The sequence below is a fragment of the Notolabrus celidotus genome, chromosome 5 (genome assembly GCF_009762535.1).
Source record: "Notolabrus celidotus isolate fNotCel1 chromosome 5, fNotCel1.pri, whole genome shotgun sequence".
In the NCBI taxonomy this organism is placed as follows: Eukaryota; Metazoa; Chordata; class Actinopteri; order Labriformes; family Labridae; genus Notolabrus; species Notolabrus celidotus.
The window spans coordinates 36,610,223-36,635,354 of record NC_048276.1 but is presented as its reverse complement, the minus strand read 5'-3'; the positions used below and the strand labels follow the sequence as shown (position 1 = coordinate 36,635,354).

The 25,132-nt window shown below is 39.6% G+C and overlaps 1 protein-coding gene across 1 annotated transcript in view; it reads left to right on the top strand.

Annotated features, from left to right (window-relative positions):
- LOC117812733 (neural cell adhesion molecule 1-like) overlaps nucleotides 1-25,132 on the top strand; it is a 26,007-nt gene extending 875 nt beyond the window's left edge. Inside the window, 5 exon segments of the mRNA XM_034683645.1 lie at nucleotides 567-776; nucleotides 2,180-2,323; nucleotides 17,210-17,347; nucleotides 18,015-18,178; nucleotides 25,052-25,132. Of these exon segments, the coding sequence (XP_034539536.1) occupies nucleotides 567-776; nucleotides 2,180-2,323; nucleotides 17,210-17,347; nucleotides 18,015-18,178; nucleotides 25,052-25,132 (737 nt within the window).

Sequence of the window (25,132 nt, the reverse complement as noted above, 5' to 3'; positions counted from 1 at the left end):
AGAAACAGGAATGTGTCAGCCCGCACTCATCTTTATGAAACATGAATGATTTTGAAAAGATGTTTGATTTTTCTTTCAGTCAGAGTTGCCTGCTACTAAATAATCGACTGTCCCACGGAGCAAACAGAAATTATTTATACAACTTTCCTTTGTTTTTGTGTTCACATACTGTTCCTGATGTTAAGGATACATCTGAAGTGGGAACAGAGGCTTTTGACTTATCACTTATGATATTTATTAGTTATGCTTCTGAGTCCGTTTCACACCGAGAATCATTGATTTAGAAATGATTAAACATGCTAACTTCCTCTTATCTTCATATCTTACCTGTTGAATTGAAGTTTATCATGTATTTGGGGGTCTCGCCCAAACAAACAAAAGTAGTTTCACATCTGTGTTTTTGTAATGTACAATGATACTTACAATAATGCTGCTTCCAAGATATTTGGTTGGTTCTAATCCAGTCAAATATCTTGCAAAACAGAATTTCTGAAACTGCAGTATTGTGATTTTAATGGCAGCTCTTTGCAGGATTCTTCCCTCATGATTCCTATTTTTTGTTTCAGTGGTCGGAGATGCTAAAGACATAGACTGGTTTGCCCCCAGTGGTGAGAAGATCCTCCCCAACAGACCAGACATCTTTGTGAGCCGCAGTGATGAAACCACATCGACCCTCACCATCTACCACGCCAACGTGGACAGTGCCGGGATCTACATGTGTGTGGCGAAGAACGGGGAAAAGGAGGCCCAGGCCACAGTCCAAGTCAAGATATTCCGTAAGATTATTTCCTTTAGTTTCTGGAGAATAATTTTTGGGGTAAAGGTAAAGAACTATCAGCATTCAATATGGCAGACATGCTATTTGTTTATCACTTAGTCTGCTAAAGTGCCCTGTGCAGTTAGACATCAACATGCATCCATATGTGAGCATAGAACTGCTGTTGAAGACAACAGAATGTGCCGATACGATCTCTCTAGATCTGCAGATCATGGACATGTTCTAATTCTTCATGGTCTCATATCTTCATTTTGCCACTCCCTGATGGCAGTCTTCATCATGTCTCCAAACTTTTAATAAGTGTTTCCTCTGGCATCATTTTTCTAGAATTTATCAGAAGAAGTTGAAGGTTTTTATTTGAAGTCTTTGTCTGTTCAATCAAAACTCTGCTTTATCATACCAAAAAAATAACCCAGTGTTGGTACAATGCAAACACTGTGGGGGTTGTCTTGCTTCAGGCAAGATGATAAAATATCATCCAAAAAGTGTCACGATTCATCGCTTTGAAGGCTTAAAAGATGCCTAAACACACACAGCTTTTTATATTGTTAAAAAAAAAAAGGATTTTGCAACTCTGGTTGCAAAAAAGGAGACAAAAGCAGCATTTAGATGAAAAGGTAGTCGGGAACAAAATGTTTATACATGTGATTTGATCAAGCTCCCACTGGTAGATTACTGTTTTCCTTGTGTTCTTGTTTGGCAGCAGTTGAGCCAGGTTTATGAAATTGTAATTCCAAACCCACTATGTCACAATAAAATAACCAAGCCGACACACCAAGTAAGACTTACATGGACTTTACATAGTTATGTGGGCCTGACTGGTCATGGGCTAAGATTTGGCTTTGAGGTAGGTTGGTTTTGAGGCTCACACTGGCTCGTACATAGACTAGAAATTGGCCGGAATTGGGCATACCATTTAAACAGTAAATATAGGCACACTGTGTGTCTCGAGAGGGTCATATGCTACCAGAACAGACCTTGTATGAAGCCAAACAATGGCCTTTTGTCAACCTACCTTGCCTAAACCATTGAACCCAGGGCAAACTGCTTAGGCCACATTGAGTAACCCTTGGTGGTCCCATGTGGTTGTGATGGCTTGGACATTGGAGTGCTGTGTTTCTCACACCGTCCTGATGTCTCTCTGAATGATAACTCTTTAATTGTATTTATCTGACATTCTGAAATACCTTCCCACATACTCTGATTATATAGAATGTAAACAAACAAAACAGAAACAGACGCTGAAACATATGGTGCCCCGTTATGCTGCTAATCAACTGTAAGATCCTTTCAGAGCACTGCGAATTTACCACTTGAGAATTTTCACCTTCAGAAGCGACAGACTGATTAAAAGATATTTTCATAACGTGTGATGTATGTGTTTGTCACATCCCCCCACAGAAAAGATCACCTTCCAGAAGGCTCCCAGCCCACAGGAGTTCAACGAAGGTGACGATGCCGACATAGTCTGTGATGTGGTCAGCTCGCCACCGCCCACCCTCATTTGGAAGCATAAAGGCTCCAAGATCCAGTCTGCCAAAGACGGTGAGCCAATTCAAATACAAAAATGTTCCAATGCTTCAGCTACTTTCTCACCTCCAGCCCGCCTTCCCATCTCATCCCTCTGACTCCCCGAGTACTCGCCTCACCTTCCTGCCAATGCATGCTATCCAATCAATTTGCCACACTCTTCCTCATCTCGTGCTCCTGCTGCCCATCGACTATGAACAAAGCCTTGTGTTTTCAGCAGGGAAGTTTTAGACCTCATAGATGAAACCTGAACATGGAAATTGTATTTTTTGGTGAAGCGAGAAGTGGTTATGGTCGCCATTAAAAATGTCTGAGGGCAGATTGGACTTCAAATTCCCTTAAAGAGAGAGAAACATACTCTGAAGGCTGTAATAGTCTGAAAACCTGAGGACAGAGAAGGCTTAAAGAAGAATAGTTGGAAACAACTAACAATATAGTATATATATGCCACTGCTTAGGCTAAGACAAAGATGTGCTTATGACATAAGTTATGGCAATTTCTACCTATTTAGTTAAAGTCTTCAATTTCCTTTGAAAGCACGTCATGTTTTATAACAGTAAAGCAGGATGTGACATTTTTAGATACATGTTTAGAATCCCAGAATGAACTTTTATGATGTTTTTCTTTCTTCAATAATAGCAATTCTAACAAACATCAAATAGTGTCATTTAAACACCAATGCTTAGATTGAACCACTTTTGGCCTCAAGAAGAATGAATGATCAAAACACTTGTAAAGTGAAGTTATCACAGTGAGACATCAATTCACCCTGTCTGACAGCAGTAGATGCTGTTGTGAAGTTTTTGTCCCTTTAGCTTTGACTGTGAACAGAATGTATAGTCCAGACAAGCCGAAGTAATTTCATTACTGATCTGTCTTTCTTCAGTCTACATTGGGATCTACCTGGTGGTTAAACAAAATGTTGTTTTTAATGAGGTTTGTCATTGCATGCCATGTTCAGTTCTGAGCCTTCAGCCAAGCAACCGTGAGAATGTGGAGGCATGCAAGGCTCTGCATTGTTTCTGTAGCCCTCCTACTGGGAAAACAGCTACGCCAAGGTGTTTGAACTGGCTCCTGTAGTGACATAATGACATGATTGATTTGTATAGATGTGCATGCAAAAACCACTCCCACTCCTTCAGCTATTTCTCTCCCGCCTACTCTTCTGTGGTTCTGCTTCAGTGCTGCAGAGTGACGATGTCAAAGGTTAGAGCCAGACAAACTAACTGCAAAAACAAACACAAATGTCTGTATCCTGTCCCAGCACCAGACCAATGGAAACAGTGATTTCCTTTTATTTTTAACAACATGTTGCCGGCTAACGTTAGTGATAACTGGTTTGTGTTAATCGCTTCAACGAGCGCTGACCTCATGTAGATACACACAAAAGGCAAGGAAGTAGGATACACTCGATCTTAAAATGCCACTCAGAGACATGCTGCGGTAACCACAGCTGCAACAGATCACATGAATGTGATGTAAGCAACAAATGATCAACCTCAATCATGAAGAAGTATGCAGATCATCATATTTGTAAACTCAGAACGTGCTATGATAGGAGACAAATTTGAAGTTACTCACAGAATACAAGTACTGTTAACACAGCTGATGAAGAAACAAGCTGAGGGACAATTTTAGACTTACTATATCACTGTTACATTTTGAATGCATGACACATCTGACCTAAATAACGCTCCTTAAAATCCTGAAACAACTGTTTTGCTCTAATTTATTATTGTGGTGTATAAGACAGTGTTAGATGTAATGTTACAGCTGCAGCCTTACAGTGTGGTGATAATAAAATGAACATGGAAACATGGCTCAAAGTGATGTAAATGCATAGCTTTACATCTTATATGTAGAACAGATGGTGTTAGCCTCTTTTATTCTGTGTCAAGGTATGATGTCAGGGAAGGACAATCAAGAACTTTCATTAATCCATGTGTTAAATCCAAGCGGCCACCTCCGGTCTCAAAATATGAAGCCCATGCGGAAGTGTTATAAACTGCAATTCATTGAGCATCTGCTTGAGGCTGGCTGCAGAAACACAGGAAACCACATACACACCCATTCAAAGAAGACGATCTTTACTGCAGAAATAAACATGACAATTTTTACAACTGAATACAAACCTTGCTGAAAGACAACTAGGATATGTTGTGAGCAGCTAGAATCATCATTATAAAGGACCTTTTACAGATATCATTGTCTCTTTTGAACAGCACTTGTCCTCATGTACTAAAAATAACTATTTTGCAAGCTCTTTATACAAATAACATGTGCCTAAAGCATGAAAGACCATTCAAACATATCAAGAAGTCCTTTTAGCCATCTGAATGCATTGAATCAAGCATTTGTGTTGGGCAACCCCAAATGTTAAAACAATAGTATGTGAAGTAAAGGTGTCACTCTTTAGTTTAGTAGTGTCATGGTTTTATCTATACAATTAAAGGTACAGTCTTCTGAATATCCCTGTGTGAAATATGAAACACTAACTTTAGGAGGTTTTGCTGCAGCTACAGAGAGCATAAGCTGTAATCAGCTTCAATTTACAGCAGCACAATGGATTCTCATTGTGAGTCACAGCAGGATAACACAACTTAACAAAAAATCTTGAAAGGTCTATAGAAACTTCCCAAACACCCCGGCATTATAATCCTTTTTTCTACACTGGTGATCCCTTTGTTCTGAAAAGTTGTTGCTTTGCCAGCGAATATTATTTGGTGCAATGTAGCCTGAAGCAGGAATAAGGTATTTAGCTCTGTTGTGAAGAAACTTAAAGGATTTCAGACATGCTACAGTGCAGACTTACAAATAGACGCTATAGTGGTAAATCCACTACATGACATTGTGCTCAGGTTGGGGAGCACAAATACCTTTATATTGATCTGCTACTGTATTACAGCCGTATCATTTTAAGGGACTTCAGAGTTTCTACATAGAAGACAATGCATAGAGGAAATCTGGAGGAACATCAAGTTTCAAGTTAGAATAATGCATCTGAAGATGGATTGTCCACTGACTGTAGATTAATATGCACAACACACCTCCATCGACTCCCATTGTGAGATGTGAAGCCAAAATGCTACAGGGCGCTGACATATTGCACTGGTGAAGCCAAGGCGTATGCAGAAATGATCTGGCTGGTGGAACCAACTAATCATTCAAACTAAACTTCTCAGAAATATGAACTATTACACATACATCATCATGATAGAACTAAGTTTGATGACTGAAACCAAATTTGAGAAAATGTATTTGATGTGTATTTAATTTATTTAGTTTGGTCCATGTTCCATCTGTTACAATGAAGGAGGCAGGCTTTAGAACCAAGACTATAGCCAGTCACAAGAGGGTGCTCAAAATTTTTGATTTACTGTATGGGTCAGACAATGGCAAACATTAGCATTTAGCCACTAATTAGTTAATGTTACCGTTAGCAGTGTGTGGCTAAAAGCTAATATCACTGTTAGGTCATACGCTGATGATACACAGTTATATCCCCTCATAATCCAACGATCCCAGTCCCATCAACAAACTATTGAACTGCGTGAAGTAAATCAACTGCTGGATGTCTTTAAACTTCTTAAAACTAAACTCAGACAAAACTGAAATACTTGTCGGGAAAACATCCAAGTACATCTGAGCTCAATTTCTTTAAAGGTGACATATCAGGCTTTTTTCATCAATATATATTGGTCTAAGAGGTCCCCAAAACATGTCTTTAAAGTTTATGCTCAAAAAAACACTTTGAAATCAGATTTTGGTCTGCCTGAAAAACCCTCTTCTTCAGTCCTCCTCAGAACACTCTGTTTTCCCTCTGACCACGCCCCCTCAGGAAGTGGATGTGCCTCGGCTCTCCAGCACGTTGATCTAATGTTTACATGTTGGCTGAATATACACGGCTGCTCAGAGATCACGTTACTTCAACCCTCTGAATCTGATCCAGAATCTGATCCTGATGGAGAGGCGCCTGTAGCAGGACCTTTCTGAAGGATTGGTCACAGATTTAGTGTTTCTTGTTGTTTTATTTGTCAGTATGTCGACGTGTGTCTTGGTACACAGCTACAGCTACAGCTATGAACATGTAGCTATGTGGCTATGCTAATTAGCGCTAGCACTTATCCATGACAAATAAAAATCATCCACTAGATCTTCAAATCTGCAGACGTGGGGAGTAAAACCGACCTCTGCCAGAAAGGCAGCGGGACCTTTTCTCAAGGATTAGTCACAGATTCTGTGTTTCTTGTTGTTTTATTTGTCAGTATGTCAACGTGTGTCTTGGTACACAGCTACGACATGTAGCTATGTTGCTATGCTAACTAGCGCTAGCACTTATCCATGATAAATAAAAATCATCCACTAGATCTTCAAATCTGCAGACGTGGGGAGTAAAACCGACCTTTGTGTTTATTAAGACAGCCTACAACTAGCATGCCTCCCTCCTAAGCTCCTTGTTAGCACACATTTGTGCAGGGAATGAAAAACAGAGGAGGGATTCAGTATTATTTTATACAGTCTATGGGCTGAACAAGCTCCGAGCTCTGACTCCGTGACAGACCGGATATTGTTGTGACGTAACAAAAACACGGAAGTCTGAAACGGCTGGTTTCACACACATTTACAGAAAGGTGGAGAAATCAAAACAGGGGCAGAATGGATTTTTTTCATTCTCGGGGGGTTTGTAGACATGCCAGGGACACATATTTCAGGTAGAGAACCATTAAAAAGTCCATTTTGCATGATATGTCACCTTTAAAACACTTTGGGCATGTCAGAAATCTTGGTGTAATTTCTGAACTTAACTTTGAATACCACATTACCAATATAATAAGAACATAGTTTTAACATTTAAAAAACATTGCCAAACTACGATCATTCATATCCCAAACTGATGCTGAGAAATTAGTCCATGCATACATATCAACCCGCTTAGATTGTTACAACGCACTGTACGCAGGTCTATCCAAACACTTCATAGGACAGCTCCAACTCATCCAGAACACAGCAGCTAGAATCCTGACACACACAAGAAACTTTGAATATATCACCCCTATTCAATACAGAATCAATTTAAAAATCATATTACTAGCATAAAGGACTCAGTGGTTCAGCTCCCAAGTACATCTCTGACTTACTCACAGTGTATAACCAGCCCGGATCCTTAGGTCAGCAGGTGGAAGTCTTTTAAATGTACCCAGAGTCAAATCAATGTCTGGTGAAGGGGCCTTCAGCTACTGTGGTCCATCTTTGTGGAACAAACTGCCTGCTGACCTCAGGTCCATCACTCCTGTCTCCACTTTAAAACAAAACTCAAAACATATTTATTTTCTCCAGCGTATGAATGAATGATATGAAGACTGATGTGACTTGCTCTTTGTTTGATTGCTATTTGCTGTGTTTGATGTATGTTGTGTGTATCTATTGTTTTTCTATGTTTTTATTGTTTTTTTTAAACGTTTTTAATTCTTCATGTGAAGCACAATGGGCCTCATTATGCACAAATATGTGCTTAAACTGTGCGTACGCACGTTTGAAGCACAAATCTGCGATTCATCAATATATTCTTACTTGAATTTGTTCTTACACTGCAAACAAAATAGAACTTTCTCAGACCATGCGTACGCACAAATGATGACGACCAGCTTTCTCAGAAAATGTAAACACATACTTTTTGAACTACTGCATGACATATTTAAACTACTTTCAGTAAAAGAAAAAAGCCAGATGACTGTCATATAGCCATCTGGCAAAAAGAAAGGCAGAAAACTCATCACATTTTCTATTTTCAAGGTTTTATTTCAAGGTTAGCTACTATTTTTGTCAATATTTTTTATTATAATGAGTAAAATGTACTATTTTAGACAACTTAAAAAAAAAAACATGGGGTCCCACTTTGGGAACCCCTGCTCTAAGAAATGGATGGCTAGTTGGTGAGTATATTTGATGTTATCTTTAGCTGAAGTCTCTATTCTGTTTAAAATGTTGTTGTTTATACGTGAGATGTGGCGTGCTGTGTTCATTAAATTAAATGACCATTAGGTGACAGTTGAATATCATCACTTTATCCCTCATTTCAGGAACATATTCCTCAACTCAGCTCCACTTTATTTATATACCACCTTTCCTACATAAAAACATGCAGCCCAAAGTGCTTTACAAAATAACAGACAGAAAACAACAGCAATGGTAAAATTATAAAAGGGATGATTAAAAATGAAATACTTAAAAATAAAAGAAAATCAACACAGTAAAATTAATAAAATAAGTAAGAGTGGAAAGAAAAGTTAAAAATAAGGTAGAGTTAACAAGATCAGATGAACACAAGAAATAAATAGATATATAAATAATTTATTTTTATAAATAAGATAAATAAATGTTAGAACAATGATTAAAATAATAATGATTAAAATAATAATAATAAAGATAATAAAAATAATAATGCAGTCCAGGGCTAAAAATAAACCACTCCAAATTAAAAGCTAGATGAAAAAGGTAAGTCTTCAGTTTACTTTTAAAAACACCCAGAGAGTTCGCCGTTCTGATGTCCAGAGGCAGAGAGTTCCAAAGCTTAGGGGCGTAAAAACAGAAAGCTCTCTGGCCCCTGATATGGAGGTGTCTCCAATAATCCCAGCCGTTCTTTAACCCTGATCTGTCAAATCAGGTGGTCCTTGTCCTCCTCAGTTTCCTCCCTTTTTACTGTTCGGCTAGTCTTTTTTTTTGCGTCCACTTTAATATCAAACCTTTTTTTCTTAACTTGAGCCACGGTGCGAACCTCAGGAGACACAGCATTGACAGCCTCAGTAAGAAACCCAGGCTTCATTTCTTTGTCATGGTGACTCCTGCTGATATACGCTTCAGAAAAGTGTTGGTTTTCTTGCCTCAACCTCCACAACAATCACCTCTACCCCTCTTGTCTTGATGCAGTGAACAGATGTCCTTATATGGATGAATTGGGGCGTGGTAGTATGCTGATTGCATACGCCTCTGAATTTAGAATGATTCGGATTCACCAATATATGCAAGGTGGTGAGAACAAAATTGGCTGGTAAGCACGTGTCATGAATCCGATGATGATTTTGCATATGCACTTATTTCATGTGCAGAGTAAGAACATTTCTACACATTCATTAGTGAATGAGGCCCAATGAGCTTATGTGTAATGAAATGTGCTTTATGAATAAAATTGCTATTGCTATTGGTGCTGTTATATAAAACAGTAAAAAAGTGTTTATTCCTATCTGATATATCTTTGGGTAAGAGGTCAGACTTCACAGATGATGCTACGTGTATGTGATGTCAATCCTGGATCACAGCCGCACAACATAAAATCAGCATTTGAGCTTCCCAGCCTGACTATGACTCAAGAGGAAAATGTCCACCATGCAAATAATGTGAATTGAGCTGCATGAGTGGACCTTTTTATGGATATGTCATGCAGACTTGACTCGAGGTCACCTCTGAAAACCATTACAACAACTAGAAATGACTGCAGTAGTGCTCTCCATGAAGTAACATACATATCATGAGCATCTCCTCTCACCACTTAGATGAGGAGTTTGTGGGGGTACTTCAGGCAGCAGTGAACAGAAGTTCAGAGCAGATTCACCTCAGGGAGTTCATCTCAAACATCTCTCTGCTGCCTTTGTTTTACACTTGGCCCGCTCCTTTTCTAACCTCACTGTAACCCCTCCTTTGGTGACCGCTGGAGAGCTTGCAGTCACCACAGTGTTGTGCTAAGCCCGCCTTTATTCTTGGAGTCTGGTCAAGGAATGTGTTTTTCACTGGAAAAACCACTAATTGTAACCGACACTGAAAACTGAAAACTGCTTATGTAATATTCCTCAGAGCAGAAGTTGACCCCACCATATGCTGCAGAAAGCGCCCATCAAAAAGTTGTCATTGTCAAAAAAGCCAATGTATCATGAATTAACAGCTGGGTAATGGGCTGTGAAGCTGATTTGTGAGTTTGAATACCATACTGAGCACTTGCCAAAAGTTTGACATGGAGTATTTTGATGTTCCCCTCAAACTTCCTGAAACATTTCAGTCTGTATAAAGAGGATGTTGTACTTCCTACATGCATGGGCAGACAGGAGACAGAAAACAGACCACAGTCTTGTTGGACTAAAAGATGGAGTTTTTATACAACTTAGAGTTAAAACATCAGAATTGTCAGCTTTACTCAGTTGAGGTATGCTGCAGGCTGAATAAATGTAGCAGCATTAAAAGCACTAATAGTAAAGCAACTTTTAACCTCTGTAGCTTGTGGAGGTGGTAATCATTTCGACTATTTTATCTGTTGGTGGGTTTTATCCATAACATTGTGTCCTTCCACAATCAACATTTTGAAGGTTATTCTGAAAATGCTGAGAGTTCCTGCTGCTTGGCGCGTTTCCTTGGAGCTGGTTTTCTTATTCTGGGTGTTTGCCAAGTGCGAGGGAGCACCGAACTGCTGCCAGATGCTGGATGAAAGAGAAGGATTCATTCAAAAGTACATTTGGGACGATGACATTTATATTAGATCTTCAGGCAGTGACTCCTAACAACACCTGCACTAATAGAAGTAGCTGTATGATAGAGGTTGCTATTCTCCCGTTTTAGCTTCCTTGCTCTGGCTCCTTGTATGTTTTAGAATTGATTTTAAGATTTTAATGATTGCTTTTAAAGCTCTAGATGGACTTTCTCCAAGCTACATAGCAGACCTTTTACTACCTTATGAGCTAACGCGTGCACTGAGATCCTCGGACAGAGGTTTATTGTTCATTGCAATTACAAAAATGAAAACAAAAGGGGACAGGGTGTTCACAGTGAGGGGTCCAACACTCTGGAATAATCTGCCCAAGGAGATTAGGTCTGCTGAGTCAGTGAGCTCTTTTAAATCTGTTATTAAAACATACTTTTATCACAGAGCCTTTCCTGATTTTATCTGAATTTTAATTTATTTTATTTTGTTTTATTTAATTCATTGTTGTTTTTTTAACCGTTTTGAGAAATATATTTTAAAATAATTGTATCCTTTACAGTTCTTTTAGGGGAATTTTATGTCATTTAAAATATGTTTTATTTCTTTATCTTGACTTGTGTGTTTTTATGAACTGCCTGTTTTATTTTACTCCCCATGTGAAGCACTTTGTAGCTTGCTTTCTGAAATTTGCTCTACAAATATTATTATTGTTATTTTAGTTATTATTATTATTATTATTATTATTATTATTATTATTATTATTATTTTATTTAATTTGGTTTAATTTTTTAGTATTATTAATAATACTTGTATTATTATTGTTATTATTATTATTATTATTATTATTATTTTATTATTTTTTTTAAATTTAATTTGGTTTAATTTTTTAGTATTATTAATAATACTTGTATTATTATTATTATTATTATTTTTATTATTATTATTATTATTTTTTATAACAGCTGCCCTAAAGCTGCTTTAGACAAGACAAATATGACTTACATTAAAACATGAGTCAGTGTGGATATTTAACTCAGGGTCAGGTAGTTTAAATAGCCAATCATAGTCAACTGCACGGACACTGCTGGATGCACATGCACCACTCTGTATCAACAGCATCAGTGTGTTGGTCATACTGTCATAGTTTAAAAACTATGGGTCATTTAAAAGAGAGACATTAACTCTGAAGAGCATTCTGCTTGACTCAGCCTACTTCTGTATCACACTGTGTGTAATCTGTGCTGTATAGAATATATAGATGACTACAGATCTCAGATAACATGGGAGTCAATTAGACCTTTGGCCACACTCTGCAAGGTAACCTCAATTTATTTTATAAAGAGCCTAATATTGGTAAGTAGAAGATATTATCTCATAATGTGACATCAGAAGTGTGCATCAAAAGAGACAATTCTTGGAATACATATATATATATATTTGTGGGAGTTAAGAGAGCAGAGCAGTTAGAATGAAGCAGCGCAATAAAAGAATCCTTGTCAAAAAACATAGTGTGTGCCATATTTAGACATACATTGTGGTAAAAAGTACAGATCTTTTCATGTAGTGCAAACTGTAAGAACGTCCTCCTACCTGAGTAAATGTCATCCTTGCAGAGATATAATAAATGTTCTTAGTTGAGTTGTTTGTGTCATAAAATGCACAATTCTCAAAAGTGATGGGAGGAAATATTCACTTTCCAGAGCCAGAATCTGTTCTAGCGCTCAGTACATAATTATATGAGCTGAGTTTCAGCACATCTCTGTTGAATAGCTGTGGACTCTCAATTCTTGTTCCCCCTCATTAGTATTGATTTTGAACTTGTTACAGTAGACTCATGTAGAGGAGCTCACATCCTCAAAGAAAATCAACTCAAGCTCAGAAAGTTGCGCTTAACAAGAACACTATTTATAGCTGTTTACAACTCTGAATCTTGGGAGTTTTACAGTACGCCTTGGCTGGTCATAAATTTGAAGGAGTGCGTTTTTAAAGTTTCCTTTTTTAGAAACTCTGAAGACCAAAAAACAAGGCTGACCCAGATCTCTGTCTCAAAGTGTGCGATGCCTTCCCTCTGAAGCGTGTGAGAAACAACACCTGGTTCCAGTTAAGGCTGCTTGCCCTGTTACTGATCGTTTATAGCTGCCTTTAATTATACGTGCTACACTTTGTCCCACTGTCTGACGGTTGTAACACATGGCTGAAATACGTCTGGAGTAGCCCGGGTGTCGTGCAGGCCTCTCTGCGCCCTTCCGACCACTCGCTTGATTACAGAGGATAATTGGCACCTTTTACCCCGGCTCCAGCTCCCTGACTGAATATTGAAGTGAAGTATTCCAGTTTATAAACCATGCTCTTGAATCTTTCCCTGATTTAAGAGTACAGGGAGAGTTTCTGAATATAAGGAAATCATCTAACTTAATTTCACCCTTCAGTTGAGCTCCTGTTGGCTTCATCTTAGATCTTAAATTTCATATATATAACATTCTTCAAAAGTTACAAAACTTTCTCTAAAGCACATTTTAAAAAGTAATGCATATCTTTATTATCACACAGCTGGGATAAATACTTGAATGCGCTATTTCATGCATTCCCATTCATCTTGGTTGACCTTAGCATCAGTGGAAATGTTAATAATTATATAATAATAATAATAATAATAATAATAATAATAATAATAATAATAATAATAGTAACTTTATTTTTATATCAGCTTCAGCTTCAGGTTCAGGTTACTTTATTTGTACCCGTAGGTAAACTTGTTTTGCAGCCAGTGAGATGTTAGGTCGATACAAAATTACAATATAGACTTCAGACAGAACAATCTACTTAATGTGCAAAACATCCATCCATTCATCCATCTTCTTCCGCTTATCCGGGTCCGGGTCGCGGGGGCAGCAGTCTCAGCAGGGAAGCCCAGACACTCCTCTCCCCGGCCACTCCCACCAGCTCTTCTGGGAGGATACCGAGGCGCTCCCAGGCCAGCTGAGAGACATAGTCTCGCCAGCGTGTCCTGGGCCTTCCCCGTGGCCTCCTCCCAGTCGGACATGCCCGAAACACCTCCCCAGGGAGACGCCCGGGAGGCATCCTAACCAGATGCCCGAACCAACTCAACTGGCTCCTCTCGATCCGGAGGAGCAGCGGCTCTACTTTGAGCCTCTCCCGGATGTCTGAGCTCCTGACCCTATCTCTAAGGCTGAGCCCAGACACCCTGCGGAGAAAGCTCATTTCGGCCGCTTGTATTCGCGATCTCGTTCTTCCGGTCACTACCCACAGCTCGTGACCATAGGTGAGGGTCGGAACGTAGATTGACCAGTAAATTGAGAGCTTTGCCTTCTGGCTCAGCTCTCTCTTCACCACGACAGACCGGTACAGCGCCCGCATCACTGCAGACGCCGCCCCGATCCGTCTGTCAATCTCCCGCTCCCTTTTCCCCTCACTCGTGAACAAGACCCCGAGATACTTGAACTCCTCCGCCTGGGGCAAAGACTCCCATCCGACCCGGAGAGGGCAGGCCACCCTTTTCCGACTGAGCACCATGGCCTCAGACTTGGAGGTGCTGATCCCCATCCCCGCTGCTTCACACTCAGCTGCAAACCGTCCCAGCGCGAGCTGGAGGTCACCGCTCGATGGAGCCAGTAGGACGACATCATCTGCAAAGAGCAGAGACGGAATCCCAAGGCCACCAAACCGGAAACCCCCCGCCACTTGGCTGCGCCTAGAAATTCTGTCCATAAAAGTTATGAACAGAACCGGTGACAAAGGGCAGCCCTGGCGGAGTCCAACCCCCACCGGGAACGAGTTCGACTTACTGCCGGCAATGCGAACCAGACTCTGGCTCCGACAATACAGAGACTGAATGGCCCGTAGCAACAGGCCATCCACCCCATATTCCCGGAGCACCCTCCAAAGGATACCTCGGGGGACACGGTCGTAAGCCTTCTCCAGGTCCACAAAGCACATGTGGACTGGTTGGGCAAAACATACAACATACAAAAACAATCTACCACTCGTCCGCAATCAGTGGAATCGCCCCCTGCTGGTCATTACAAAGAATGCAAGTTTAAGGCACTTCTGCATTGGCTGCTCTTTTAAAACAGGTTATTTCCAGTCCTATTAAGACAGTCTTGTGTTTAATCCCTCCTGGGGTCTGCGCTGACACAAACACATTGCTATTGGTAATCAAGGCTAGCTTATTAGCTCGCTGTTACTGAAATGTAATGTAGAAAGATAGGGCTCTAAACTTTAACATGATGTTGGTCATGGGGGAGAATTCAGCTTCTGTTTTATTGGCTGCAAACCCTGAGCTCTCAGAATAACTTGTTGGGTACACAAATCGTGTAAATGTACTATGTACTTTAAAAACACATGTTAACAGTGCTTTGATAAACAAAGCATGTTTCAATAACAATGTAAACCCTTTTATTGTCAGATAGAGGACGGTGATTTTAATAATGCAAAACAAAATACAATGCAGATGATTAAAAAGAATAGACACAAATTAGCAGAATAAAATGGTGTGACTATAGACCAATAAATCATTGTTTAAAAGGTTTTCCAAAAATAAATACATAAATACATAAAAATTGCTAAGTAAATAAAGGCATTATGTTAGGGTTTCAGAATAAGAGGACTACATCATTTTGGAGAAAATAGAAATAGTGAAAAGGATAAATTAGGAACATTAAAATAATACATGAAAAAATTAATTATAAAGCAATTAATAATCTTTTTTTGAATAAAATTAAAAGCAATTAATTAGTTGAATACAAACAAAAAATAACAAATAAATAGAAATAATGGTGGATAAAAGGATGAAGTCAAATAAAAGCAAGTCTGCAAAAATGGGTTTTAAGAAGAGATTTAATGTGAGTAATATCAGCGACTTTGGCTTCACTAGCAAGGACCACGCCACACAAGGATATAAGTTGAACATTTAATGAATTAGTTGTGCGTGGTGTGCCCAGCAGAAGGAGACTCAGGATGGGGGTTCCGTCTCAGCGTTATCCTGCCGGAGCTGATCTTGACCCAGGTTGTACCTGGAAGTAGACAGGGCATAGAAGGAGCGAGCACGAGTTGAGTAGGAGAGGACAAGGAAATAGGTTAAGGGCAGGAGAGTAAGGTGAGGGTTGAAGGGTGGGTTGAAGAATCACGGACAAGCAGGTGGAGTAGGCTGGCTACGTTTAAGAAGGCTTGTCAGGTGATTGAGGGTGTGGTTTAGGCGTGGTCCTGCTCCCGAATCTAAGTTAACACCTTAACTTCATTTATTTTCACTAAGACTACAGAGTTAGCTGTTACCATGAAAACAGCTCAAACTGTGAGGAAAAACATAACACTTTCTGAAATGTTAAAATCACGTTGTGTTTTATATTAACTTGTGTTATTGAGTATAAAACTGTGACTCCTACAGCTTCTCAAGGGCGACCCTTTGTACCACCTGCTTAATTCTGTTTAAGAAATGTTTAAAGGATGAAAATGAGACTTAAAACTAAGGAGAGCATCAAGGCATGGAATGTTTTTTGATCATTCAGTTGATGAAAAAACACAACAGTCTTTGAAATGTTGAATTCACGCACAAATTAATATGTGGTGGAAAAATATTGCTGTATCAAAGTTAAGGTCAAGGTAAACTTTATTATTCAAATTTGTTTTACAGCCAGCAGTAAAATAAAACACTCAAAGTCTCACACACACACAATGAACACTGACACACACACATCACGGTGGACAAAGAGTCACACGATGTTGTCTTTGAGGCCAGAGGTTCCCGGAACAATGAGTTCTTCTTCAATCTGTTCTTCCTGCACCAAGGCAGAATACGTCTGGGACCAGATGGCAGCAGCTTGTACTCATTCAGCATTTAGGGGCTGAGTGTGGTCAGCCAGAATAGCCTGATCTGTCTTTGCAGCTCTGACTCTGTAAAAAAAAAAGGGCCACGTATTCAAAAGTTATGAGTTATGAGGATCTAAAGTAAGAGAGACCCAAATCAGCAGATCAAAGAGAAGGTTACATACATAAGCTGAGACCACATCAATGTTGACATCAAGATTCAGATCGTCATCAGTCACCTCGACAGTCGGGTTATGAATTAAAGCAGAGGGGGGACAGGGGAAGGCTTCCTCCTGAAGTCATCCATCATTGTTTTAGTTTTTGACTCAATGTTTAGAAGAAGAGCGTTTGCACCTCCATCTGAAACCACCCAGACAGTAGTTGTGAAATCAGTAGGGTAATGTTAGGAGAGTGGGTCATTATACTGAAGGAAGTGAGCAGACCTCCCCACTCACCCTATTGAGGTTCCAATCTCCTGTAATGACCCACTTACCGCACATTACCCCTTACATATTAATCCACACAGGCCACACTGATCGATGCACAATCTTCAGACGCTGAATACTCTGTCCTCTAACTAACTTTCCTCTGTTTACCTCTTCTGTTTCAGTGCGCTTCAGGATCCTGGAGAATGGTCACCTGCAGATCCGCGGCATCAAGAAGATTGATGAGGGCATGTTCAACTGCGAGGCTCGTGTCATGGCGAGGGGTGAGATTGACTTCAGGATGATCAAGGTCGTCGTTAACGGTAAGCACTGCGTCTCTTTCACTTTCACCTTCTGTCTCCTGAAACCATGAAACGTGTAGAGAAGTTCAGTTCTTCTACAGATGATGGTGTCGTTTAGTCTTTAAATGTGATCACCAATCCAAATCCTAAATCCAGAGCATTGGAAGGATAGTTATGTTAGCAGGTAATGAAATGAATGTAGCCCAACTCATCCCTAACCCATCTTCTTTACATGAAAATATAAACCAGATATCAAATTATAGTGAGCAGGATCAACTGTTTCTATTTAGAAAATATTGCCTCAGGATTTGATAATAAAGTACTTCATTCAGTTCAGTTTCTAGCTCTCCTTTTTCTTCTAGCTGGTCATTTTTGGCTTGTTATAACTTGAAATAAGAGTTTTGATGTGACTGTGGCTAATATCAAGTCTAATTAGACATTACACTTTCAAAATTACAACCTTAGTTTGAGTGTAATTATATCCAATAACTGCCCTTAACCACTGCTGTACTCTTTTGCATCAATCATGGTAGTCAGTCAGGAAACACAGGGATTAAATCACCTTGGATTTTCATATTTTGTGATATTAAATCTAAAAACCTTTAAAAAGCTTTGCGTTATGTTTCCTCAGTCTTCCGTCATGTGCTCATTATAGATATTACATCAACTTTAATTTCCTCCCTCACAGTCCTTCCATCGATCCGTGCCAGGCAGGCAGACGTCAACGCTACAGCAGACATCGGCAGCTCGGCTCTGTTGGCCTGCGACGCAGACGGTTTCCCTGAACCCACCGTTACCTGGGCACAGTAAGTCCTCTCTGTTGTCACCGACACACTGTATGCAGAATCATGGGTTAGTATGAGCAATCAATCAATCAATCAATCAATCAATCAATCAATCAATCAATCAATCAATCAATCAATCAATCAATCAATCAATCAATCAATCTTTATTTATATAGCGCCAAATCTCAACAAACATTATCTCAAGACTCTTTTACAAACAGAGCAGGTCTAGACCACTCTATGTCAAATTATGAACAGAGACCCAACACCAAGACAGGATAAGACTCAGTCTGACACCACCTTAATCCACCATGAGCATTGCACCTCACAGTATTTAGCTAGTTACAGCGGAGAGGACAAACTTCCTTTAACAGGCAGAAACCTCGAGCAGAACCAGACTCATGTTAGACAGCCATCTGCCTCGACCCAGTTGGGTCTGGAAAGAGGGATAGAGGAGAATAAGAGAGAAAGGGAGTGGTGATAGTGATGAGACGAGAAGTAGAAGCTGTTGTCTGGAACGTCCACAGCAGGAGGACGTCTACAGCAGCTCAGAGGAACCTACGAGACAAGGGAGCTCAGGGACTCCAGAAAGGTCTATGGTTAGTAACTTTAATGGGACAGGGAGAGTTACAGTAAGTGATGAGGGGGTTGGGGTATGGTAGGATCCCAATGTGTCAGTGTGTCAGCTCCCCCGGCAGTCTAAGCCTATAGCAGCATAACTAAGAGCTGGTCCAAGCCTGATTCAGCTCTAACTATAAGCTTTATCAAAAAGGAAAGTTTGAAGCCTACTCTTAAAAGTAGAGAGGGTGTCTGCCTCCCGGACCCTGACTGGTAGATGATTCCAAAGGAGAGGGGCCTGATAACTGAAGGTTCTACCGCCCATACTACTTTTAGAGACTTTAGGTACAACTAGCAAGCCTGCATGTTGGGAGCGTAGAGTTCTAGAGGGGTAATAGGGCGCTATGAGCTCTTTAAGATATGAAGGTGTCTGATCATTAAGAGCTTTGTAGGTCAGAAGAAGGATTTTAAATTCTAGTCTAGATTTAATGGGGAGTCAGTGTAGAGAAGCTAACACTGGAGAGATGTGCTCTCTCTTCCTAGTTCTAGTCAGTACTTGAGCTGCAGTGTCTTGGACTACATGAAGAGTCTTTAGAGACTTATTAGGGCAGCCTGATAGAAGGGAATTACAGTAATCTTACCTGGAGGGAACACATGCATGGACAGAACTGTCACAGAACTTCAGTCCATAATGTGTTTTGTTTTAACCTCTTTCTCTTGACCCTAAGGGAACCTTATTGTGTGGCCTTATCAAAAACTACAAAGACAAGGTTTTCAGAAATACTGAAAACATATGCAGTAAAAAAAAACAAAAAAAAAACATCAATATTTTGTTTCAGCCTGATGGAAGAACAGCCTGATACGATCAAGTACATGAAGATAGAAAGAACAAGAGCGAAAAAACAAACACTCAAGCTGAAATCAAATCACAGAGTGCATTTGAAGATGTTTGTGTTTTTTTATTAACTTGTGTTATCAAGTATAAAACTGTGACTCCAGTGCTGCTTCTCAAGGGCAATACTTTTTATTACTTAATTCTTTATTTTGTTCAAGAAATGTTAAAGGATGAAAATAAGACTTAAACTAATGAGAACATCTACGGCATGAATGTTGTTTTTAATCATTCAGCAGGGTTTCAGTTAAAGAATCAGCACTGATGCTTTAGTTCATTTTTGCAGCCCCAGTTTTGAGACAATGTCATTCTTTTTGAACTAAAGCTGTGTATTCATTTCCCCTTAAATGCATAAATGAACTGAATTAGTTGTATGTCTATATTGTGTTATGTCTGATGCCACAGGGAAGCAGCAGTTGGTTGGATTAGGTGGTTTAGTGTCTACACTTCATTTTAACTTTCATCAGCATTTTAAGAACTTCAGGATCTAATGTTATGTCAGCAGTTGATAAGTCCAGATCCAGTTCCGTAACAAACCCTCCTAATCTCAGAAGACCTGAGGTTTATCTTTGGTGCAGGAATGGATGTAGCTTTATCAATGACACTTCTGTAAAGGTTGGACTCTGCCCTTCAGGGACACGATGCACTCTGTTGCCTGTATCGCAACTGGATCACAGGGATGTGTATTAATCTGGTGGACAGTTTTTGGGTGAAGTTATTGGTCTATCTCTGCCCTCTGTCTCCGGCTGCTGGACACGGGGACAATGGCAATTTATAGACACACCAAGGGAGTAACTCTGCATCTCCTGAATCCCTTGCATATGAGCTGATAGCATCTAAAAACAATATCTAAGAGCAACTTTTGGCTTTGAAACCAAACTCAGCCATCACATTTTTTCAGTATTAAAAAGAGTTTGAGTTTGTCCAAACCTCAACATCATTCCTGAATCACTCACCTATTTAGTTTAGCCAGACTAAAAATTCAGCATCAGATGAAAATATTACTTCCTGGGACCAAGAACATATATTTTATCTATATTTGTGCTCATTAACTATAAATAAACATAATACTTGTGCTCCAAACATGCCCTCCAAAAGGTACCTTGCAAGTTTAGGTTCATCACTAGGCCACTAAGCCGAGTAGATGCTGTGCCCCTTTACAGAGTGAAACCTTCTGATCGGGTCTGGGATGAATAAAATGTCAACTCTGTGCTGTTCTGGTGCTGCTGTGTACGCCCTGCAGCCACTCTGGTCAAACTCCTGGTTCAAAGTGAATTTCCCTCGTCGTTAAAAGGACTGTATATGCACAACATGCACTGCAGGAAGCCAATGTTGTAAAGTGTTTGTAAATAGGGCATGAATATGGATTTGCATGGCCTTGCCTGCGAGTACTTGTGTGGGAGAAATGATGAGATTTACATGTATTTATATTTGCATCACCGTGGCAAGTGCAAAAAGGCTTTGATGAGTCTTATTAGGCAGGTTTCCACTCTGCACACACCATTTAAATTGCATACCATTTCTTTCTGGTTAAATAGCAAGCACTCATGCATATGCTACTCTGTATCAGATGTGCACCTGGTCGCACAAGCTGCTTGTAAGTTTCCACTTGGCTCAGCCAGAGCATATATGTAAGGCTTGGATTTTAAGCATTTAAAATGTACGCACAGTAGGTGGGATGTCAAACTGCAGCATGGCTGCACAGAGCCTTAAATATGCAACCATGCATCATATGGTGATGTTTTCACATCACTGTGGGCTGTAAAAGTTAAGACATTCCTCAGTTGTAAAGGGAACAAGAAAGCTTTAATATTATTCTGTTGAATGAATTACAGTAATCAGCAAGTCCTGAAAAATACCATGTCTCATCATATCATTTGCAGCCTAACTTAATATTTAGTGTCCACAAATGCTAATGGAACCTCTAAATCAGCTTTCCTGGCAGAGAAGGAAAAAACTCCTTGTGGTGAGTTGAAGCCTAATCAACTCCATCCATCCATCCATCTAGTTTCTGTCTGTTATCTGAGCTCAGGTCACGGAGGCATCAGTCCAAGCAAGTCGACCCAGACGTCCCTTTCCCCAGCAACGTTTTCCAGCTCTCCCTCAGAGAATTTGAAGGCATTCCCAGGCCAGCTGGGATATAATCCCTCCAGCAAGCCATGATTCTACCCGTGGGCCTCCTCCTAGTTGGACGTGCCCTGAACACCTCTAAGAGGAGGTGTCCAGGGGGCATCCTTATCAAATGCCTGAACCACATCAGCTGGCTCCTTTGATGCAAAGTCCAGTTACTTAAACTGAGATGAGAAGCACAACTTCATGAACTACTGAGTCAATATTTATCTGAGTATCTCAGTGAAACAGCTGTCGAGAGTCTGCATAATTAACAGACCTTTTCTTTATACTGGGATCCTCCAGGAGGACACCATTTGTCAGATCCAATAGCCATTGTTTAAGTTACTCACACCATTGATTCATACATGCACAGTTGGGCGCCTCTCTGATGTCACAACATGTCCATATGTGTTCCTGACACACAGTAGTCATGGTTCAAATGTCTGCCTGTGGGTGTATATTAGATAAACTGGAACATGCTGTAGGAAAGATGTTCAAGCACACAGCTGAAGCTGCTGCTGTCTGGGCAGGAGTCTGTTTACCATGTACAACTTATCATGAACACTGATCTTTGTGGCTCACTCTTTTGATTGAATTCAATTTAATTTGAGTTTATTTCATTAGGACAATGCACATTAATCAACATTTCAACAGTATGCCTCAATGTTAATATGCTGGAATTAGCATAATGGCTAAATTGAATCCACGGTTTTAAGGCAGGTACTTACAGAAAACAGAAAACAACAAGATTTCAAATGACAGGATTTCACAAGACAGTTAACAGGACACAACACAAGCTGACTTACAAACAGATTTTACATACAAAATGTACACTTAAGTGACTTTATGAAATATAAAACAGGAAGGAAGGTGAGGCCAAAGCCCTGGGGACGGGCATCAAAGGAGGAAACAGATTATTCATGAACACATGACTGTTTTGTTTTTTTTAACCAATGTTTAAAGCTAGGGTTGGTAGTCTCAGAAAACTAGCATGGATTTGAATGTAGCATTCAGGTTCAGGTTCAGGTTACTTTATTTGTACCCGTAGGTGAACTTGTTTTACAGCCAGTGAGATGTTAGGTCGATACAAAATTACAAGACAGACTTCAGACAGAACAATCTACTTAATGTGCAAAACATACAAAAATATCCTAAAACCAATCTAATACTAAAAATGGTAAAATGAATAGACATGATAAAATGATAAAAGTGCTAAAGGTTCCATTAAAAATGCATATCAGAGAACAGTCAACCAATAAAAACAATAGAATCACATGAATAAATAAGACAATCTGGGCTCAAGTCATAAAATTGGGGGCTGACTGTGTGAGAAAATAAAAGCTATTGCTTGTTTACCTCAGTGATAGCAGCAGGAACAAAGCTTTTCTTGTGACGATGTGTCCTGCACCTTGGGACTAAAAACCCTGGTGTGGAAGCTGGAAATCACTGTGCAGAGTGTGTGAGGCATTATTTACAATAGAGGTGGCTATCCGCTGTACCCGATTAGTGTACAGGGATGCTGTGGATGCCTGTGGCTCACCAATCAACTTGCATTTCTTCAGGACTCCATCTAACCCTTCCCCTCCTCCCCTCGGAGCTCCTCCAAAACGACGCCCCCGCTCTCATGCACGAGCGCCGCTGATTCGGGACCATAAGATCGTGACTGATTCAAAACCGGTCATTAACCCCAAAGCATTCTCATAGTGAAAGTTAAAAACACAAACAAACATGAAATGTACGCTCTGCAGGAGGCGGGCAGAACGGCAGGACAGGATTTGATTGGTTTCATCATTTGGCTCCTGATGGCAGGGATTGGTTGGTGTTTTCCCAGGTTTACTCCGGCTGTAGATAGCAGCTTTTTTTTAACCTATTTTTTAAGAACACATTATGTATCGATTACCATCTGGACATAAAGACAATTTTAACCAGTATAACAAAGAGTGTATCTAAAGCATCTAAAGAGTGAGGCTGTTTCTCTCTCTGAGCAACACAGAGAGACTAATGCACGCTTTTATAACCAGCAGGCTAGACTACTGTAATGCTCTCCTTTCTGGTCTTCCAAAGAACACAGTTAACAAACTGCAGTTAATACAAAATGCAGCAGCTAGAGTTTTAACGAGGACCAGAAGGAGAGCACACATTATGCCTGTTTTAAAATTATTACACTGGCTGCCTGTTCCTTTTCGTCTTGATTTTAAAATTATTTCACTAGTTTTTAAGGCGCTGCATGGCCTCACACCAGACTACATCTCAGAGATGCTTTCAGTGTCTGAACCAGGAAGGCCTCTCAGATCCTCCAGCTCCTCTCTTTTAGTTGTTCCTCAGAGGAGAACAGAAACATTCAGTGACGCTGCTTTCAGACATGACGCTCCAAGACGATGGAACAGCCTGCCGGAGGATCTGAGAGGAGCAGATAGAGATATTCAGACTTTTAAACCTAAACTAAAAACACATTTAATCAGTCTGGCTTTTATGTAGTGTTTAACTATTTTATTAATTTAATTCATACTATTATATTGATTTAAATGTTGCTTTATTATTTTATTAATTTTAACTGTATTTTATTTTCATTTATTTATTTTTTTAAATGTATCTACTCAGTTGTATTGACATTTTTAGCCTTAATTTTTATCTTCAACTCTTATCCTTACCCTTTTTAAATGTATTTATTTTAACTATTTATATTCTTAATATTAGTTTGATGCTTTAACTCATTTTAATTGCACATATTTTATGGTTGTCGGTGTGCATTAGTCTCTATTTTAAAATCCATTTTTGTTTTATATGTCTGCCATTATTTTATTTCTGCTTCTTTCTTGTTTTCAATCGCTGTAAAGCACTTAGGGTTGCATTTGATTTGTATGAAAGGTGCTATATAGATAAAGTTTGATTGATTGATTGATTGATTGATTGATTGATTGATTGATTGATTGATTGATTGATTGATTGATGATAGATTGTCGTGCAACGCCCCTTATTTAATCAGATCACATTTCTAAAACTAAATTTATCTACCTAACTAAAGTAAGGTAGGTACGGAGGAGGGTTAGGGCCACTGGAAGAAAAAATGTTAAGGTCAATTTTTTTTAATTATTAATATTCTGATATCAAAGTCAGAATTCTGAGATTAAAGTCAGTATTCCATAATTAAAATAAAAAAATGTTGACCTTAAGTCAGAATTCTGAGAAAAAAGTCAGAATTCTGAGTTTTTCTCAGAATAATAATAATTAAAAAAATGTTGACCTTAATTTTTTTTTTTTTCCAGTGGCCCTAATCCTCTTCCGTAGAAGGACTTGCTGAACTTTGTCTAGTGTTTAAAAGAAACCCTTAAATGTACTGTGAATGAGACTTATCCATTGTGTCTGGTGTGTCTTCAGTGCAGCTCTCTGTCGCTAGATGTCGCTAGTCCCTTTGTGTCTGTGCTGGTAGGCAGGCAGGGGGCTGGATGTGGACTGTAG